The 20,920-nt window shown below is 34.0% G+C and overlaps 1 protein-coding gene across 1 annotated transcript; it reads right to left on the bottom strand.

The window, feature by feature from the left end:
- Positions 1–5,473: 5,473 nt before the first annotated feature.
- LOC132550345 (histone H2A deubiquitinase MYSM1-like) lies at positions 5,474–20,079 on the bottom strand. The gene is made up of 16 exons (XM_060214391.1): positions 20,026–20,079; positions 17,892–17,982; positions 17,608–17,678; positions 16,847–16,970; positions 16,359–16,457; positions 14,996–16,085; positions 14,519–14,702; positions 13,992–14,122; positions 13,146–13,252; positions 12,668–12,745; positions 10,823–10,936; positions 10,084–10,270; positions 9,724–9,848; positions 8,991–9,123; positions 8,424–8,587; positions 5,474–7,217 (listed from the first exon to the last, which is right to left on the bottom strand). Exons 1-16 carry the CDS (start codon positions 20,076–20,078, stop codon positions 6,870–6,872), a joined length of 3,099 nt encoding a protein of 1,032 aa, XP_060070374.1. The 5' UTR covers position 20,079; the 3' UTR covers positions 5,474–6,869.
- Positions 20,080–20,920: the final 841 nt, after the last annotated feature.

Here is a 20,920-nt window from a genome sequence, read left to right as displayed (position 1 = left end):
AAATATATCAATCAAATGCACATCATTAATTATTTTATATCACATCAAGTTGTTCACAGATTTAATTTTCTTCAAAAAATTTTCACCACAAAATTGAGTTTTCTTTTCTTCTTACATTTTCTGAAAAAAATTGAAATTATATATCATCAGATATCCAATGAAATAGAAGAAGACATCCAAGAGAGCCATGTTTCTTCACTGTCTTAATTATTTTACTTAGTGTGATAAGTGATATTGAAAATGTAAAGATGAATTATTGTTAATTGTAAAGCCATTAGAAGATGTAATATCCCTCTAGTTATGTAGGTAGTAAATTATGTAGTTCAATGTGATGAGGTTTGAAATACAATGATGTGTTGATCTTATGAATGCACACATTGGTAAATATTTTCACTTTAAAATTCAACTTAAAATTTCAGGTTGTAATAAAGACCAAACCCAATACAGGTTCTTTGCATTCCAAACATCAAAATTAATGTGAAAAGGGAAGAGGTTTTAAAATTTAAAACATTTCTTTTATACATCAGATCATGTACAAATGAAGATTGTTTATTGAAGATTGCATTTTCATCTGAATCTTGTCAGATGGTAGTATATAAGTGTGGATGTTGACAGAACCATGCAGTATTCCCTAGTGTAGCTAATGTACAGACCTATATTTTTGTAAGCTGTATAATCCATCACCGTGCCTTTGATACATACCCTGGCTTGTACATTGTCTTATACCACGCTTTTCCTGGTCTAGTCTCTCCATTATGTTTGTTTTGTAATTATATAGATATTTCTGATCTATACAATACTTATTTATAATCTATATAACTATTTCTCCTTCAGCATGTACTAAATTATTTCTAATTTGTAAAACACATCGATTCTGATTCGTACTTTGATGACTTTCTGGTTTACAACACTGGATTATTTCTAGCTCGGTTTTTTTCATGCAAGTGCATTTTTATTTCAGATGTATCACTTCAAGCTGAAATATAGGTGTTAAAACTCTTTCTGTAAAGTTTATATAGAAATCATCCTGGTCAAACTGGTCCAGCTGATTGACTTAAGTGACTGTACTGTTTTTTTTTTTTCATGTATACAATGATCAAAAGGTTTCCTTGTTAATATTTATTTGAAATGTTTCTAGTTTTTACTGCTATGAAATGTTCTGTGGTGCATGAGATAGGGAAAAGATTTTACGTGTAAAATGTCAGTGTCTGAAGACATTGTATATATTAGAATCAAGAGCTTTATTGATTCAGAATTAAGTAACATTTGATTTCTGCAATATTTCATTTTTTTCTGAATTAATCCCAGATTTGTACAACCACTATATAGACGTTTGATTTTTTACAATTGTAACTCTGGTGTGTTTTCTAGTTGATGTCAAGATGAATTGAGGTAAAAGGCACTTTATGCCTAGCGTCTGAGATGTGATTGTCATACATATGTACAACATTGTGTTTTATGTAAGTTACCTTAATTGTTCCTTTGTAAACTGTTAAAAGATCTATTAATTTTGATTTGTACATGTGATGTATCATTTGTTATAGTCCATTCAATATTATGTACTCCACTGTATCTGTAGAATTTTAGATAAACCAGATACCACCAAGGTTTAAGTGGAAGAATTTTTACAGATTTAGCGTCTGAATGTGTACAGGCTTTGAGCTTTTTTAGTTCTCTTTTGTCCAGTGTATTTGAAGTTTGATTAATGTATTGTGTACTTAAAATGAAGATATCGGAAACATATCACGTTTTTAATCTACCAGTATTAGTGATATATTCAATCATTCAAAACTCTCAATTGTAATTAAAATTCATGAACTGTTTTTTGTTGTTTCTGTTACTAACACAGGTTACTTGTGATTTGCACCTTACAGGGATGTACTCAAGTATATTGCTGGGCTTTAAAGTGCTAGTAGAAAGTATATTAGTTGCAATTACCAGGTACACACTGTATCTGTTTTTCTTGCAAAGACTTAACATCCCACTTCCAAACGTCTTCAGCTGGATGAAAAGTTTGCATAAGTCATCATCTGTAGCACTTTTACAAAAACTAGAGAAAATCAAATCTGTACGGGTTTTAAAACCCCCAAGAAAAGTTTGAAAAATTATGACAAGTATTTTTTCTGTGTGGAAGAAAATATAATGTAAATCATAAGCTAGAGAAAGGTCTTAGGGTAGATAATAGAGTTTAGTGGAAGTTTGACGCGCTTAGCATTGTCTGTCTTCGCTGCTTAACATTGTCTGTCTTCGCTGCTGAACATTGTCTGTCTTCGCTATGTTAATAGTATGTTGAACTCACCATACCACTTACATATTTTTTACATTTTTCATCTTTTCACATTTTCATATTTCACTGTCATGTGTCCTTTAATTCATGTTTTGACTATATTATCACTGCTTAATTGTTTTACTGATAATATTAGCTTTCATGTTGGTAATTTATTTTATGTACATGAAGATATTAAAACATTCGGACCAGGCTTTGATGCTTTTATCTATCATGTCCATACTGGTTGTACAAATGACAAAGGTCATACCTCTTGACCTTGTCACTCTTGATGTTACTGGCAAGTTTCCAAGCTTGTCTACAGATTTTATCTGCCAAATGAAATTAAACATGTTGTTCTTTTAAATCATGTCTTGTTTTATTTCCTAAGATAAAGTAATTAATGTTGATAACATCACTGAAAGTCACCTTTTTGTACTTATCAATCATTGATTTTTATGGGGAATTTATTTTCATTGATTTTGTGGGTATTCTCTATCCACGAATATATATGTCCATGTACAAAATCAAGTGTCAACAATATAGTATTTTTTGACAAACCACAATAACCGAATCCCGCAAAACTATTTGATTTTACAGTATTTACACGTGTACCTTAATAAAATTATCATCAATTGTGAATTCCTTTCCCATGCCAAAATGAAATATGATTGTGGTATCAAAATGAATTAACAACAAGAGGTCCATGGGCCTCAACGATTATCTGACAAAAATCAAGCCAAACTCTAACAACAGTGAGTCTGCCGTTAAAACAGTGGACTTTATTCATTTGAGTAAACTTGGTAGCCCTTCCTCCCAGCATCCTACAGGCCCAATATCAGCACTCTGAGCCTTTTGGTTACTGAGAAGAAGTCGTTTACAGATTTTAACATATTTGAACCCTGTGATCTTGAAAGTGGGTCAAGGTCATTCACTTGAACACATTTGGTAACACTTCCTCAAAGCATCCTACAGGCCCAATATCAGCACTCTAATCATTTTGGTTATTGAGAAGTCATTTGCATATTTTAACATATTTAACCCCTGTGACCTTGAAAGTGGGTCAAGGTCATTCATTTGAACAAATTTAGTAGCATGTCATCCCAGCATCCTACAGGTCCATTATCAGCACTTTTGGACTTTTGCTTATTGAAAAGTTGTTTGTATATTTCAACATATTTGACCCCTGTGACCTAGAAAGTGGGTCGAGGTCATTCAGTTGAACAAACTTGGTAGCATGTCAGCCATGCATCCTACAGGTCCATTATCAGCACTCTTGGACTTTTGCTTATTGAGAAGAAGTCGTTTGTATATTTTAATAGTTTTGACCCCTGTGACCTTGAAAGTGGGTTAAGGTCATTCATTTGAACAAACTTGGTAGCCCGTCATCCCAGCATGATACAGACCCAATATCAGCACTCTTGAACTTTTGCTTATTGAGAAGAAGTCTTTTGTATATTTTAACATATATGACCCCTGTGACCTTGAAAGTAGGTCAAGGTCATTCATTTGAACAAACTTGGTAGCCCTTCATCCCAGCATGCTACAGACCCAATACCAGCACTCATAGATTTTTGCTTATTGAGAAGAAGTCGTTTGTATATTTTAACATATTTGACCCCTGTGACCTTGATAGTGGGTCAAGGTCATTAATTTGAATAAACTTTGTAGGGCTCCATGCCAGCATGCTAGGGGCCAAGTATAAGCCCCCTAGGCCTTCTAGTATTTGAGAAGTTTTTTGATGAAAAGTTTACGGACGACGCACAGGTCAGATGACCTAAAAATGAAACAATAACTTCTATAACAACTTGACAAAAGTCCAACAAACTTTAAAGACATTGGTTGCAATGAGAGAAAGTACCTATAAAAGGCAGAACCTCTTCCTAAAAACAGTAGTCAAAATGCTGTTAAGAGAATCCAACACCATATAATGGTGATCAGGTTTGAAAGAGACTGATAGAGTTTGTAAAACATGTTGCATCAATCAATTTTCTTGTACCATTTGCTTGGACCATTGAGGAATAAGTACTGTAAAATATAACTAGCAGCTTGTTTTATAACCCAGGAATTCTTTATATATAATGTCAAACCAAACTTATTTCAATAGGCTTAATGTTCCAAGATGTATTCCAGAACACAATTGACAGTTGTCACCTTGCTATAAATTTGGTGAAGGAGTTTGATCAGGGCAACAACTTTACAAACCATCTATCTGAGACACACCAATGCATGAAATTATAAAATTATTTCTGTTAATCCTTACAGTATTTTGACATTGGGTGCAAATGAACTGACTTTGATATGAGGGTACAGATATGAGCATAAATACCCTTCCACCACTGTGTTTTGAACAAGTGACTCTTCAGTCTCTAGCCAAACACTCTCTCTCTCTCTCTCAACTAAAGGGAATTTCCCACTAGCCAAGGCTAGGAAGCTGACCTGCATGCTCAACCTCTACACTACTCCCTTCTTTACAAAGTTTGCGACCCCAAAGACAACAACCCTGTGGTCTGTAGCCAGACAACATACCACTGGACCAAAGGGAAATTCCTGGTCACAGCACCAAATCTGTAACAGGATGAAGTAATGTAAAACACTCTGCCGCTGCTGGGTTTTGGACTAGAAACCCTATGGTCTCTAGCTAGACACTTTACCACTTGACTTAAGGTGATTTCCCTCTACCTGAGGCTTGTACCATGACTGCACTTTCCACTTCTACATAATGAAGGTTTATACACAGCAGAAAATTTCAGTCAGAGTTCATCGCTGCATCAAGATATGCCATCTACACAGATTCTCCATTCCTATTTCAGTGTTGTAGCATTGATGCCTATTCAAGTAAAGCATCTATTCCACTCAGGACTCCCAAGATTATTTCGGGGCATATACTACCCATAGTATTTAATTATAAATATGCTTAGAAGTTCGAATGAGGGGGTGGGGGGGAGGGGATTCCTGGCCCACATTTGCTCAAAGTTGAAAGGTTGGTGAGCCACCAATAAAAAATAAGCATTAACGGGTGAAATTAGCACTCAAATCTGATCTGTCTCAACTTTTATTCCAAACTTTGTGTAAATCATGTAAGAAAACTTTCAATAACAACTGGTTATCCCTAACCAGCTGTTGAACATCTAGGGCCAGGGGTAGATGTTTTACTGGAATAGCCCATGTTCTGGATGTCTGGAGAAAAACTAAAGGCAAAGAAAATAAGATTTGATATCATTTTAATGCAGAGTCTACCCTTACATTAACATAATTCTTTATCACATTCTAGGCTTTAGGCCTGATATATCTCACTTTTTTAAGCTCTCAACGAAAACCTCTCTTAAACAACCATTATCTTAACGACAAATATCATATAGAAATCTCACATGATCACAATAAATGAATTGGAAATGCCCAAATTCTTAAAGCAATAATAAATCTTGATATAAATCTTTGTCTTCTGGCTTTACTGGTATCACTTCTTTGTGAAGTGTAAATATAATGTTGGACACATTTGATATCCGTGCCTTACATATTAGGCAAATGTCATTACATAGAAATATCCTGCTTGACATTCATAAAGCTTACACAAAGCACATCAAATAGACACAGCCTTTCAATTTACCAGTCAAAAGTAATTTGCTAAAGTCACAACATACTCTCATGGGTCTATTTGTAGCCCTAACATCAATAGACTAAAACTATACCAACAGTTATTATCTAATCAAGAGTGGATTAAAAATAAGTTTTAGTAACTTCTTATTATATCAACAACTACCATTTTATCTCAACTACGAAAAATAAATAAAAATAAGATAAACAGAGAGACTGAAGAGTTTCATTTAATACTGGCGAAGTTGTATACTTAAGTTACATCTGTCATAGAAATGCTTGTTAGGTCTGTAAAATACCTTTGTGACAAAGTCTACATAAATAACAAAATAAATTAACAAAGAAAAATTTACGCTTATTGCTTTTTCATTAGAAAAATAGCAATTAAATATTTTTTCAGAGATGGTTGAAACTGCCTATCAGAACAATGCTATTGTGCCTTTACCTGAAAATGCTTCTAATCAGCAAAAACATAACTCCTTTAAATACTGTCATTATCTTTGCTCAGTAAGGCCCCCTTCTTGAAATTTCTGGGTCTGTACCTGTATATTATGTCTTACAGCATTCAACCAGTTTTTCAAACAGCTTTTACAATGAAGTTTAATTACAGGAGCATGGTTGAGGAGACTGGCATCATTCTGTTAAGAACATTATGTATTCCTTTCATTAGTTATGCCAATTCTGTATCCAAAATTTTCAATTCCATTTTGCCTTATAAAACTGTAAAACAATGACAAATACACTAGTCAGGTATTTTGGCATATGTATCTGAAACAGTGTATAAAAGCAAGAATTTAGAATGTGACCACAACATAACAATAAAATACTTACATTACAGAATTTTCACAAACAAAAGTAACAATTTTGTCAATGCAATGTCCTTTTACAGCGCTAAAGCTTACAGCCATTTTCTTTGGCAACCAGAAAATTTGTTGGTAATCGTCAATGAATACCTAAAATATCAAAAAACATGCAATATTAATAAGTTCCTAAAAATAAGTTTTTATCAACTGACACCAATAAGTTGAGGACCTGTAGATTTAGAAAGTTCCAATTTCTGTGTTAAGCCAGAATCATCACTTTCTTGTAACAAGTTTTGTGATTGGCTACCACTACCTTGAGAAATTGTCTCTGATTGGTCTTTCTCCTGTGAGTGTCCTTCACTATCACTAGAAGAGCTCATCATGTCTGCCTCTGCACAGAAAAAGTCTGAGTCTTCACATACCACATCAGGTTCAACAGACTCTGGGTGGTTGGATGAAAATGACTCTGTAAAAACATCTCTTACTAAAGAAGTCATTTCATCCACTTCATCCTGACTATTATCCATGTACTCACTTATAGATAGCAACATCTGAAATTAGAAGTCATTTAATCAATGAAAGCATTTTGTTAAAATCAATCCTGAATCTTAGTTGGCTTAATAATTAACCCACTTTGACTTACAGGTGATTGAAACTACCTGGATTGATTCTATATCACATTTCATTGTCCTACCTACTTTTGGTATCTTGGCTGAATAATTAACCCACTCTGACAGGTGATTGAAACTACCTGGATTGATTCTATATCACATTTCATTGTCCTACCTACTTTTGGTATTTATACAAATGCACAACACATCATAGATCACCGAACATGCTTGTAACTGATGTTAGCTTTATTTTTGTTACTAACTTGTGTTAATTATTTAGATTGGATATCACCATTAGTGTCTCAGATTTTACATCATCAAGATTACACAAACACCATTTATAAAGATTTGTTTTTCATCTAAAAATTTGCATGTTTTTTTTAATCCAAAAACACACAAAGAAGTTAACAGTAAAAAATCTTCCAATCTGCCTGTAGGTCTGAGTTTACCAGGGCTAGCATTAGTACCTTGTCCAGAATAAAGCTAAACAGGTATGGTTTATTGGCACTAATTGACAGTAAATTGTAGATGAAATTCAGAATCTAAAATTTATTGGTACAACCTGTATAGATATAAGTATATGTTTGTTTGCTTATGACATAGAAATTAAGTTTAACACGGAGCAAAGCTGAAAACTTTACCACTAATTTGATCATTTACAAAATGTAATTAACCACCAAGCACACAAGAGTACAGGGTAAAATCATAAAATTGAGATCATGTGCTGAGATTCTCCTGATCAGTTATAACTATAAAGCTGGTTTGTTGATAACAGAACTTTTAAATTTTAAACATTTTTATTTTAAAACAAATGTTAATGCTACCCATGCATGTAAAGTAATGCCAAAGTTTTGCTCCAAGACTTCCTCATGCATGAAACAATATGTCTCTGATGATCACTACAAAGCAATATTCTGTAGAGAAATAATATCCAGAAACAACTATGTAAGGATTTAACTCCATTGTTATAAATTGCTATTTGACAAATCAAATGTGAATGCATTCTACAATTCTGAATGCAATTTCACCATCGTGAAATTTTTCATCAGTCCCATGAAAACCATCCACTTGCCATCAACATGCTTACAAGGAGATTTTACTACACTCTGAAGTGGTAGGGAAGGATATGAATGCATATATACTGACCTTATCTAGACACCTCATTTGTGTGACCACTCTGTAGTCCCCCAGAAGCTCCACCCTGTTGGTATAACTGGCATAACGATCTGCCAACTCGCTTGCCTCGGTCTTCAGATCATGTGTTGACACTGGGTGTACGATCACATCATAGCTAAAACTGTGGGGGATGTCTACAAAGTATACACAGGAGACAGAGATACAAAATCAATTGTAATCCACCTGTAAATTCCATGATAGATACATCAACGATACACAACTACAGGATCAAGCCTCAATATCCCTCAATATTTATAGATTATTTATAACAATTAATTACTAATCAAGTGAATGCTCAATCTATCTAACAGGTGTGAAGATCTTGGAAAAGCAGCAAATAATAGCAAAGGAAATGTTAAAGCAACAATTTACAATCGTTATGGCTTTTTCTACCACTTTGTTTCCGGGGTGTGAATTTCTTCCAATAGAACCTAAAAGTCATCACCATATATACCTTATCAGTAAATCACTGCATCGAGCAATGTAATAATTTATTACACTAAATTAACAACTACATGTTAGAACACCCAAACTTACTGTACATGCCACTCTCACTACGCTCCTGGCCAATAGTCAAACACTGGAACTCCGAGTACAGACTCGGGTTTTGTCTATTGTACGGGCTTACGATCACACCAACAAATTTGGAACCTCCTTTAGAAAACCATTCCTGTGCAGCAAAAAGCAATTTCATTGTATATATCAGATTTAAACTGGTCCATAGCTTTACTTAAAGAGTTGGACTTTGGTTTGAGGAAAATAGTTCAAAATGTTTTTCGTGAAATATCATACGATTCTCAAAAATTATTTCCAGTAACAGTCAACCATGTTTTGTGTATTATTAACAATAACATAAATTTTATGTAACATTATGTGAGACATTTCCCTGAATCACTGAATTTTCTTCAGGATTAAATTTTCAGACATACATATCTATAATAACCTAACAGGAAGAAGAAGAAGAATTATGAGAATAGATTTACCATTTCAAAAGAATAATTCCTCAGAAATGAATGTGTCAGCTTTATGACAAGCATTAAAGAGATTATTAATAAATCATCACAGGAAAACCAATATTTTGTGTAGTAGTTGTGACCTTGAACTCTGATTATCACATATCTAATATGGTATATGGTAGCATTGTACAAAGTCTTCATCAGATGGGTCCAGAAAAAATATGTTATCTCAATAAAATTTGGTTTCGACGATCAATAACAGTTAACAATAGATAATAACATTAACACTGATATCATAACAACTGCACTCTTACTTGGAATTTTAGTTGTGTTTCTATATCCCTAATGGATGGGTTGGGTGCAAAGGTTGGATGAGAGTGATACCATCCCACAACAGAGTAGTTCCTACAGATAGCCTCACTGGCTAGGGTCTGTGATACTGTAAATAAATATACATTCAAGTATTATCAGAACAAACATACAATTCAAAGTTCTGTAAAGCAACATTCAATCACTGGATAGAAGAAAAGAACTATTCAGAAGTAAGTACTAGAACATTGTTAATGATTAAGAACCCTGGTGTGTTCCTTGCCATAGATATAACTTCACATTTAATTGATGTCAAATACCTATTTTATATGTCTGATTCTATCTGGATTTGTTCTGAAACTGACCTGGATCCATTTCACACTGCATGCCAGTACTAGTACTGTTACAGGGCACTGCCATGGTGATCACTAGTTTACCCTGTTCCTCCATATACTGGCCTCCAAGCATCCCAATTACTTCAGTTTTAGATATGTGGGCATGCATATCCATGGTGATCATTGCGAGGTTGTAAACTTCCACAGAAAATGGAGGCTGCAATGAATCATTCATATGATAGGTTCTTACTAAAGAAGTAGACAGTTATGAATGTCAATATTCTATAGATTTGGACAAGTAAGGTGAACATTACAGAATAGGTTTTTCTATCCAATCCCAAGTATTCCTTTAACAATATCAATTTTGAAATTTCCTACCGATATCTAAACATTTAAACAAACTTCATTGACAACAGTACACATGATCAAGAACACTTTTCATCATGCAGTGTCTACAGATAATACCAACATTTCATTTCTCTGCTCTACATACACTGCCTCTGATATAGGAGTTTGTAGATTTATACTGCATACCAAGAGAAAACAACATAATGATGAGTTTACTAAACTTCACAAAAAAGACGTACTAAAGTTTAGCTAAGGACACTGTTTCAACCTTTACAGAACACTGTATTAGCCTTTGCATCAGGTCACTGTACCAACCTTTACATAAGGTCATTGTACTAACAACGAAAATATGGACTTTGTATTAAGATTTACATAAGGACAGGACATTGTACTAACCTTCACATAAGAGCATTGTACTAACCTTTACATCATCTGAGAATGGAACACAGGGTATCAGTTTGAAGGGATCATATCCTCCTTTGTTAAATCGATAGGCTTTAGGTTTTGGGTAGTCTTCATTACACCCATCTTTGTGCTACAACACAAAAGATATCAAATATTTATAATTTCATGCAGTCTTTTTATCAACCAAAAGAGTAATACTTAGTAGACTATGAGAACAACAGTGAAGAAAGTTTCCTCAAAATATGTATTATGGAAATGAAAAACAAAAGCTGCATTTCCTACACAGGTGAAATCAAAACCTTGGTCTGGTATGCTGGCTGTTTTCACAGAGTGTTTATGGCTTTGATATAGAAATTACTTCAGAGAACTTGATATTGAAGACGTGACACGTGTCATGTGGACAACATTTATTGCTTGCTTATTAGTGGACTGTAGTGCTCATAAAGTTCTTCAACTAAATGTACACCCCAACACAGTCATTTTGTTTTGGTAAATGACATGTACTTGTATTTCCAGTCTAAAACTTCAATCTATTTACTGCAAAGTCTGTAAATTATATATATTTTATGTAATACAAGGTATTTTACACAAATGTGCCTTGATAATGCTGCATAATTTTTGAATGAATTGTTTAAATTGTGTACTGTAATTCTTCTTATTACTTTTATTTGCTACTTCTGTAACTCTTCATCATTGAAGGCAATAACGGAAATAACAATAATGAAGTGACAGGTGTTTGTAAATCAATGACTCAAGTAGCCCCGTAGTCCTTTGATTACAAAAATAAACAGTATACAAAATCTTACACCAAAACATTGTAACTTGCTTTAACCAAAAAGGGATAAATCTGTTTTCATAATCCAGACAACTTTCAGTTAACAAAGATTTACTGCAATTGGGCAAGCTATATCAAATCTCATGAATTTGGTTGACTAGATAATGCTATTGCTTGTTCAAGTTACCATAAGCAAGAGATCCCAAAGGGACCTTGGCACCCATTATTGTTTGATCTTTATTTGTTTAATCTTTTCCATTCTTTTCTGTTGCCTTCTCTAGTTTTTGCTCTCAAATATAAGAAATTTAAACTTTCCTTTGCAGAAATAGTGATAATAATCTTTAACTGCCATATCCAAGGTGGTCATTGATAGCCTTTTTTGTGTGATCAGTCCAAAAATCAAATAAGTACAACTACATGTGAAATTTTGTCGCCCATTATGTTTTTCTAATCAGTCCCAAAATCAAATGGGCACAATTAGGGACCAAGGGGTACCTACGTATGAAATTTATGAGAGATCCACGCAGAAGTTCTCAAGAAATAGCTATAAAAATCTTTTGGAGTCAAAATCTAAGATGGCTGTCTTTTGGCTATTTTGTTCTCCTGATCAGTCCCAACATCAAACAGGCACAACTTGGGACCTAGGGGAACCTACATATGATATTTGAGAGAGGTCCGTCCTGTACTTCTGAAGAAATGTCCATAACAAACTGTCAATGTCAAAATAAAAGATGGCATCTGTTGGCCATTTTATTCTTCTGATCAGACCCAAAATCAAATGGGCATACCTAGGGACTAAGGGGAACCTACATATCAAATTTGAGAAAGATCAATCCAATACTTCTCAAGCAATAGCAATAACAAAAATTGTGTATGGGCAGGTGGATGGATGACTGACCAAAGAAGCAGGGGGATTTACATAGCCCACTATCAGGTGTTGTTTAGCTGAAAAAATTCTTGAAAAATCAAGTCTTTGAAATTATGGTTTGAATTTGTAACACAGACATTCCTTGAAGTTCAACATATATATGGATATAGAGGTATAGTTATATTTTTTATACAGACTTATTAAGTGAATAACTGTACCTCTATAGTTTTTCCCTGCAGTTCTTTCTCATCCACCCAGTGGCCACAGGCGTCTCGAATCCTCCGTTTCCTGGGTCTCTGTTGTAACATCAATGAAATGTTTTAAATGCCTGTAATTCTAATACCTATACCAACTCTAAGGGAGGTAACCAAAAATTACCTAACAATTATGCAGATTCATTAAAGAGCTACAATGAAGTTATATAGGAACAAAAACTGTTCATAAAGTCAATCTGCAGCACCCATCTCTTAAATGAACATTTGTGTGTATCAAGAATGAAATCAGAACAGAAAGTGCCAAATTGTAGACTATGAAAACAATCTCTCTAAATTCTAACTAATTTTTCATTGCCTATTCATACCAAATATTCAGTAACTGTTAAGCCAGTGGGCTATTTGTTCAAGCCTTTAAATATCTGAGATAGAGATTTTGTCTTCATGTAGAGTACAGTTCTTGTAACACAATTCATAATCTTACCATTGCCTCTAACTTAGACAGATTAACTTGTATGACAGCCTCTCGACTAAATCTCTCCCTTGGTCCAGCAACCACAATCTTTGTTGGATGGTTGTAACACGCTTGCTCTGAAACAAATGAATCATTTGAGAATAATAATTGTAACAACATATGGATAGATGTTATATTCTTGTTGGTTTTGTGGGTACTCTTCATCAATGAATTCATACATCCATGAAATGATTAACAGTTAACAATACATATCATTTTAGCAATAATAGATTTCATGAATATCAATTGAAAAAGTTAACGTAAATAAAAAAAAGTTTGAATGAAAATCAAGAAATTTGGACCCTGCAAGTATATAAAATATTTCTTAAAATTTTAATACATTCTTGATTTCCTTATGATTTTAAGATTTTTTTCAAAATCAATAAATGATTCCAGTCTATGATATAATGTCATGATTTCCTTCTTCAAAAACAAATTTTGTAGAATTACTGTTTTTATATTTCCCTGCCATTCACATTCTTTTCTGAAATAAGTTAATTGTAATAAATATCAATATGGACCACATTCACTTCAGCAAATTAAATATTTTAAATTTTCAGAAGAGTCTTCTGCTTAATATCAAGACCACATTTTTTTTATAAATAACAATTTGATTTCAATGATGTAAAGCTACATTTGAAAGTCCCATAAAAAATACCGGTACATACAATCATCAATGATAGATCATCTTACTTGAAATATTTTTACTTTTACTGAAGGTAACTCCAAAACAAACCACACTATCAGATAAAATGTGGCAGTAGCATCTATGTTAGTAAATAATAATATAACTAAGACCACAAAAGAGAATCTCACCACAGCCAAAGTTGATCGCCCCAGTACATTCCAGGTAAGAGTGTATCCTTCCTATACAGTTGACGTCCCCACAGTTCCTGAGGCCTGGTCGTACTGATGTCTTGTTTAGGTAATTAGGGCGACACTTCCTCCTGTTAACATACATTTCTGGTTCCTAAATCACTCTCCAATTTTCAAATTTTCAATTTCGAACGTAGATAAATTCAAATGTCCTGCATTCCAAATCATAAACAGTGATATATAAATTTCTACATTTTAAAATCATACTGATTTTTAAACCACAGTATATGTACTATATGTAAGTATACTCTCGTCTCACACTTATAGTTACTAGAAAGATATACCCTCATCTTTTATGTAATATTTTATGAAATTTTTGCTGTGCATTCAAATTCATACAATCCTTAATGACTTTTAAATATAGTGAGACTTAATCTGCAAATATTACCAAACACACAGCAACTTAATTCACAAATGCATATCTCAACTCGAAGTGGACATTGTGTCATCCATGATTCAGAACTTGCCATGATTCCAGGATATAATTTCTGATCTTCATGTATCTTTCTGGTGTCTTTGAAGGCCGGCCATCAAAGAACTCAATATGAATTTTTCTCTCTTCATCTGTTATGCTTTTGTAATCTACTGTACGTTCCTCAACTGGGATATCAAACTCTACAACCTCTCCATTAGACAGTACAATGCTGTTAGCTGTAAAAATATCAAGAAATATCACATTTATTATAGCTTCTTGTGATGATAAAAAGTTAATGGTGTTACTACACTGACAATAACAAGGTTCAAGTAGCTATAAGATGAAAATTTTATACAAAATTTCATTTTTGTAAGGACATGTCATATTTTTAATCACACAGGAAGAGACTTCTTTATTCCAATTTAAAAAAGCACAAAACCAATAATCAATGAACAAAGCCAACTTCAAGAGCAGTAAAATATAAAACACTGATTTATACATTCTTCATTGCAAATCATAAGTAACTTACTAATTTTTTTCTCATCTCCATAGTTACTTTCCGTTGACCAGTCCTCAGAAGATTCAGAGATGACCTCTGAGGTTACAGATGTGCTTTCTAATGTGTCCAGAGGTTTGATTTCCATTAGAGTGGTTTGCCCACCCTCTTGATCTGTCCCTTCCACAGTGACACCAGATCCCTTTGACAATTCACAACCCTCCTCAACAACTTCACATTTCACCGGTGATTTTTCTGCCATTTTATTTTCACTTAACTCCACACTCTCTAACTTGACACTCGATTTAGCCTTCATGTCTGCCTCCTTCTGACTAGAATCTCTGTTTCTTATATTGGCAGCTTTAAGCAGTCGTTCATACACAGAATTAGGAGATGCCGACCTACTTTTGAGAATGGGGTTTTCATCATTATCGTCATCGTTTTCTATATCAATATCTATCTCCTCATCATCCTGGCTGGTGTCTTCAACAGCTGAGGTCCCTTCTACAATATCAGCCACAGCACAAAATCCATCCAGGTTCTCGATGATCCCAGTGGAGCTAGCTAACTTGTTCTCCAAGGTAGGACTCAACTGAAGCTGATTTGGTGGTTTCATCACCTCCAGGTGCTGAATTTCTCCATTATGAACAAATCGTTTTGGAGTTTCAACCTCACTGAGTGATCCTAAGTTAGTTGTTACTATGGTTACAGGCTGACTCAATTTAGGTGCTGAAGCAGGTCTCTTTGGCAAAACAAGTCGCGCATTTGGCTGTGTTATGATTTTCATTGTGGAGGTTGATGGCGTTCCTCGGTCTATAGGTTTGAAGGCTAGACCTTGTGAGGAGGATGTGGTAGTGTTTAGATCCACTGGCACAGGACAAGGTGGACACACTGGTAAAGGTGGTTGTGATACAAGACAAGGGGAAGAAGCAGTTGAAGTTGGCCTGGGGCGGGGTGCCATGTGTGACCTTGACAATGTCACCTGAGGACGCACTGCTGCAGCTGTAGTTACTGTAGGTTGACCAGTGGTCACTGACACCAGCACATGAGCCAGTGCTGAGTTGTGTGGAAGGTTAGCATCCAACTGGACTTGGCCCTCCACTCCACTGGGGGATCGCTTTGCCTTTATAGACATTTTATCTCATTAAAACACATACTAATAATTCATAATTCAGATTCATTAGGAAAATTACTGATAAGATTAGTATGTCTTTTATATGGTTAAATAATGACTTATCTCCAAGAGAGGATTATGCTTGTGTAGTGACAAAATCAAAAGGCATATTGAAGAACATCAAAAGTGGTGCAAAGGGAATTTAATCAGTAGTGCAAATAAAGAAGGTTTATAGAATTTATGTCAATAAAACAATTCCTACTGTCAAGCTCATACACATACCTGTTGCTTGAAATACTGTTGGGCATAATTTTTAACTTGCAATGTTGTACGTGATGGGATAAGCTGTGCTATCTTGGACCAGCTTCTTCCAAATATCTCCTGTAAAAGAATCGTTTTTAGTTGTTATTATTAAGACAGAAGATTTGCAGTTTGGAAATCAGTGTCCCAGAAAATTCAGCAAAGTTCGGAAACACAACATTGCCTTTGAAATTCATTCCATTCAAAATAACAGATTATTTTTTCAGATATCAAACATCTATAAAAGGTGTTTGTTGGTATTTTTACTATTTTCATATGAAATATTAATTGCATTTTAAAAACAAGAAAAATTTACCTGTAAAATGAACAGCTCTAATGTTGTTTGAGGAAGTTGTATCAATATCTACCAAACAATTAATTATTCATAAAAGTCTCAGGAAACTATTATCTAGATAATGAAGCTTTATTTAATTTAAAAAAAGCACAATTTATCAAAAAACAATATCTACCAGTCCTGACTGGAACACTTGTTTCTCTTCTTCACTCCATGGCTGTTTGTGAGACATGGGCTTGGTCTTGGAAGTGCTGCCACCTAGTCTTTGGCGTGTACCAACTTTCCCATTCAAGTAATATCTTAACTGTCTAAGGAACATAATTTTCAATTTCGCTTTTGGTAATCAGTATGAACAACAAAACTTTTTTGTTTCGCCATGTGAGGTGTTTTAGTCTCAATATTTACAATCATTTAGTAAATTTTACCAACCAAAAACATGTCAATAACAGACAAATATTTATGATATATGTATTGATAATATCAATGGACATTTTAAGTGTATAATCATTTAAATTCATCACAACTCTGTACAGCTGACAAGCTTCAGAATACCAACACATTAAACTCAGAATGATTTCATTACAGGAATGAAATTCAATTCATGGTTATTCTTTGTTCTAACCATAATTCACCATTTTTTCTCTGCTCTATTAGAATTTTATCTGACAAGTCTTAACAGGTTTCGAAGACAATGTCTGAACTAAAGATTAGCAACATTGCAAAACATAGACACAAACTAGAGATGAGGGCAATCAATAGAACTGTTTAGACTCTATAACATATACTTTTCCAGCAACTCACATCTCTTGCAGTTTCCGATAAAAATGACAACAAATGCTATGACATTGTTCAGTGATAAACCCATCTCTAACTACATCAAAAGTTTTGTTTTTTACCATCTTTATAGGAATAGCACGACACGACATGAAAGGATACTGCTCCTCTTGTAACATTTTCTCAATGGTGGCTTTAGACTTCTCATCAATGCAGCTGTCCATTGTCCATCCCTTAAGGAAAATGATACAGAATCTTGTTATATACCCTTGTGTATACTCTGTCTTAATACTCAAAGTTATACATATCAATCAATGGAAAAATCTGTGAATGAATAGAATGAATGTTATTAACAGATATCTTCTAACAATCAAGAAATGGAGCATTCAAATATATATAGAGATACCTTAATCTATAAGTTTATGTATACTCAAAGTAAGTCTTACCTGTTCAAGCATCCAAGCTGGATTTGTGAACTCTGGAAGGAGGTTGGCACTCTTCGATGGAAGTTCATTTGTATCATATATGTTGGCAACCCTTCAAATTAAATCAATGTAAATTGCTTTTTTAGAACATGTATTTCTTTCAATATTTAGCTACAATGTCATATTTGTAACAGCAAATTACCAGCTTAACCCTCTATGCATATATGTAACAGCTATTATCTTTTTTTCCTCTTGATTTATAAACCTTGCCCCACAGTTCATGTAAATATTATCATTATCTCACTTAAATTAAATATACCAGTTAGTCACTATACTAAAATATGTCCGGTGAACGTTTTTCATGTATTATGAGTACTGACTGATAAGTTGCAAGCGTCATATTCAAGGGTTTGACTTTTGAGATATATTGCATTATTTTTCAACACAATCTCCTTCAGTATCTATAAACATTTGCCAGTGATGTTTAAGGGCTTCAATGAAAGTTAGCAGGATCTGCCCCAAAAAGGTTCAGATTATAGCTTGCAATGTCTGTCTGGTGTGCTTCTGATCACCTGTCAATAGTCTTGGTACACAAGAGGCTAAGAGCTTTCTCACTGCAAGAAATTCCATAAGAATGGAATGTACCCTTTCCTGTGAAATCCAAACAGTACTGGCTATATATCTGTCTGTAATTTGCCTGTCAGCCGTAACAATAGCATGCACTTTATTGACCATTTCTGGGGTTGCAACAGTGACAGGCCTTCCAGGACAGGTGTTATCCTCAAGGCTCTGTCTGTCAAGCTTAAAATCCATCACCCACCTTTTCACTGTAGCATATGAAGGGGCATCATATAGAAGTGTTCCTACCATATCACTATGGATATCCTTAGGTGCTAGATCTTTCTTTTACAAATATTGTATCACTGCTTTTTTTAGCGATTTTGTCCATTTTTTGCAAAAGTCACTCCCCTTGCTTACTTTAGAGTGCTATGTCTTCGACATAAACTCACCAAATGACACCAGTAAGGTAATAGCAGAGCTGAAAAAGAACATTTCTGCCTAACTTTTTCAATACAAGGCTCAAAACCTATCAATCAGCCCTCACACCACACTTCTTCATTCCATACTGAACATACTGGAACAAATCATCACTTAAAACATTCTGTTTACCCTCTATAACATTCTGTTTACCATCAAGCTCTTTTCTACATACAGCTGTCATATTCTAGCTGACAAGTTTGTCTGCTTGATTGTTGGTAAACAATTTAGACATCAATCATTTAACAAATTTTGTATACTCAATTGATAGACAGAAGATCTGGATAGAATTGGATTGTCTTAGACTCACTTAACAAATTTCGTATACTCAATTGATAGACAGAAGATCTGGATAGAATTGGATTGTCTTGGACTATAACTCATATATATATGTTACATAGGCATTGAGCAGTAAGTTCTATCCCTCATCATATGTTGCACCATAACTAATCATTCATATATGCACATACATGAATGCTGATGAATGTTTCTGAAATATTGCAACCATATGCATATGAATGTGCTTTAACATTTATGTGCTTCATATAATCATTGATTCGAGTCACCATATGCATAGGCCTTGCTGACAGAATGACGTTTTCCATAGCCAAGTTTTTTTTCTGGCTCCTTGTGCACGGCACCAGATGCTAAACATTTGTCTGCCAAATTGTTTAACGAGTGGCATATTAGCTATCTAAGAAACTTGTGATGTAACAGTCGATACATTACACAATTATAAATATCAACCTATCGTGTTTCATTTTTCCATTATACTGAAAATTACTATATTAATGACAATACAATTGCACATCATTGAAACCATTTACTTTTTAACAATTAAATTAATTTTACTGTGAAAATTGACATTGTTAATGTAACCAGACGTGCGTTATGACATATGTTAAACATACTGAAATAAATGTCGGTTCCTATTGTCATTTTTGTCTGTTAGCGCTTGCGAAGAAATATGATTATTTATGTCAACATTATCTAAATACTATACGCTTTATATCTACGGTTTGGGAACAACAATCAAGTATAACCAAATTTACTATCTTAAAAATGAACTAAGGCTGTTTTCAGCCATGCCATTGCAAATCTTTCAATTAAAACTCACTCCAATTTAAAATCAAAATCCCCTTCGATATCGATATCTCCATCTTCCGCCATTTTTATTTGTCTGCTACAGCCGTCTTTCTATTGTTTCGTATTTTTGCAAACTTTCCATTTTTCCTACAGAAAATTAAATATTCGAAACAAAACAAAACTTCTTATTTCTTTCTCATAATTAATGAACAAAATCAGGACACTGAAGTTAATCAGACCTAGTTCGAAAATAAAGCAAAACACGATATTTACTTCCGGTGTGTTTGGCCATGTGCTCGTTGCAATTGGGTTGTGTGGTAAGTAGACAGTGAACAGGTCTGGAGATGGTTTCATTTGTTTGACAGGCTATCAAATATCAATTCAATTTACTTTCTTAAAGGGGGTCACTTGTTTTACATACACAACAACCTAACTATTGTGATTAACAGCCTGCCTAATGTTCATATTGTAAAATTTACCTGACCTATTAGCAATTAGGACACATTTGCGTGCTAATTACTGCTTTGAGTAATCAATGAGTTATTCAAATGCGTGATAATTTGAATTAGAAATATATAAATTTCTTTGAAACACTTGCAACGAAAGGGCCGTCAGTTTCTTTACATGACACAGTATAACCATCTTAATGTAATAATCTGTATATATTTGCATAAGGAATGTTATGTTCATATCGCTAAATATCAGTTTATATCACTAATATTGTTCTCAGTGTGGTGTAGCCATTGTGGGCCTTTAGTGAGATTGATAAGTAAGCATGTATTTATATAATGACATGTGTTCTACTTTTAGCCACACAACAAGTAATTGAGGTGATAACAGTTACATGGCAATTGATTATTATGCCATGTCAAGGGTATGTCACCTTCCCTCCTTTTTTTGTTGTTGCAAGTTTGTAAAAAGAACAT

This window comes from Ylistrum balloti, unplaced genomic scaffold (assembly GCF_031769215.1).
Source record: "Ylistrum balloti isolate Yb309-2 unplaced genomic scaffold, AGI_CSIRO_Ybal_v1 Utg370120, whole genome shotgun sequence".
NCBI classification, from domain to species: domain Eukaryota; kingdom Metazoa; phylum Mollusca; class Bivalvia; order Pectinida; family Pectinidae; genus Ylistrum; species Ylistrum balloti.
The sequence above is the reverse complement of the archived record's forward strand: the minus strand, read 5'-3'. Positions and strand labels throughout refer to the sequence as shown.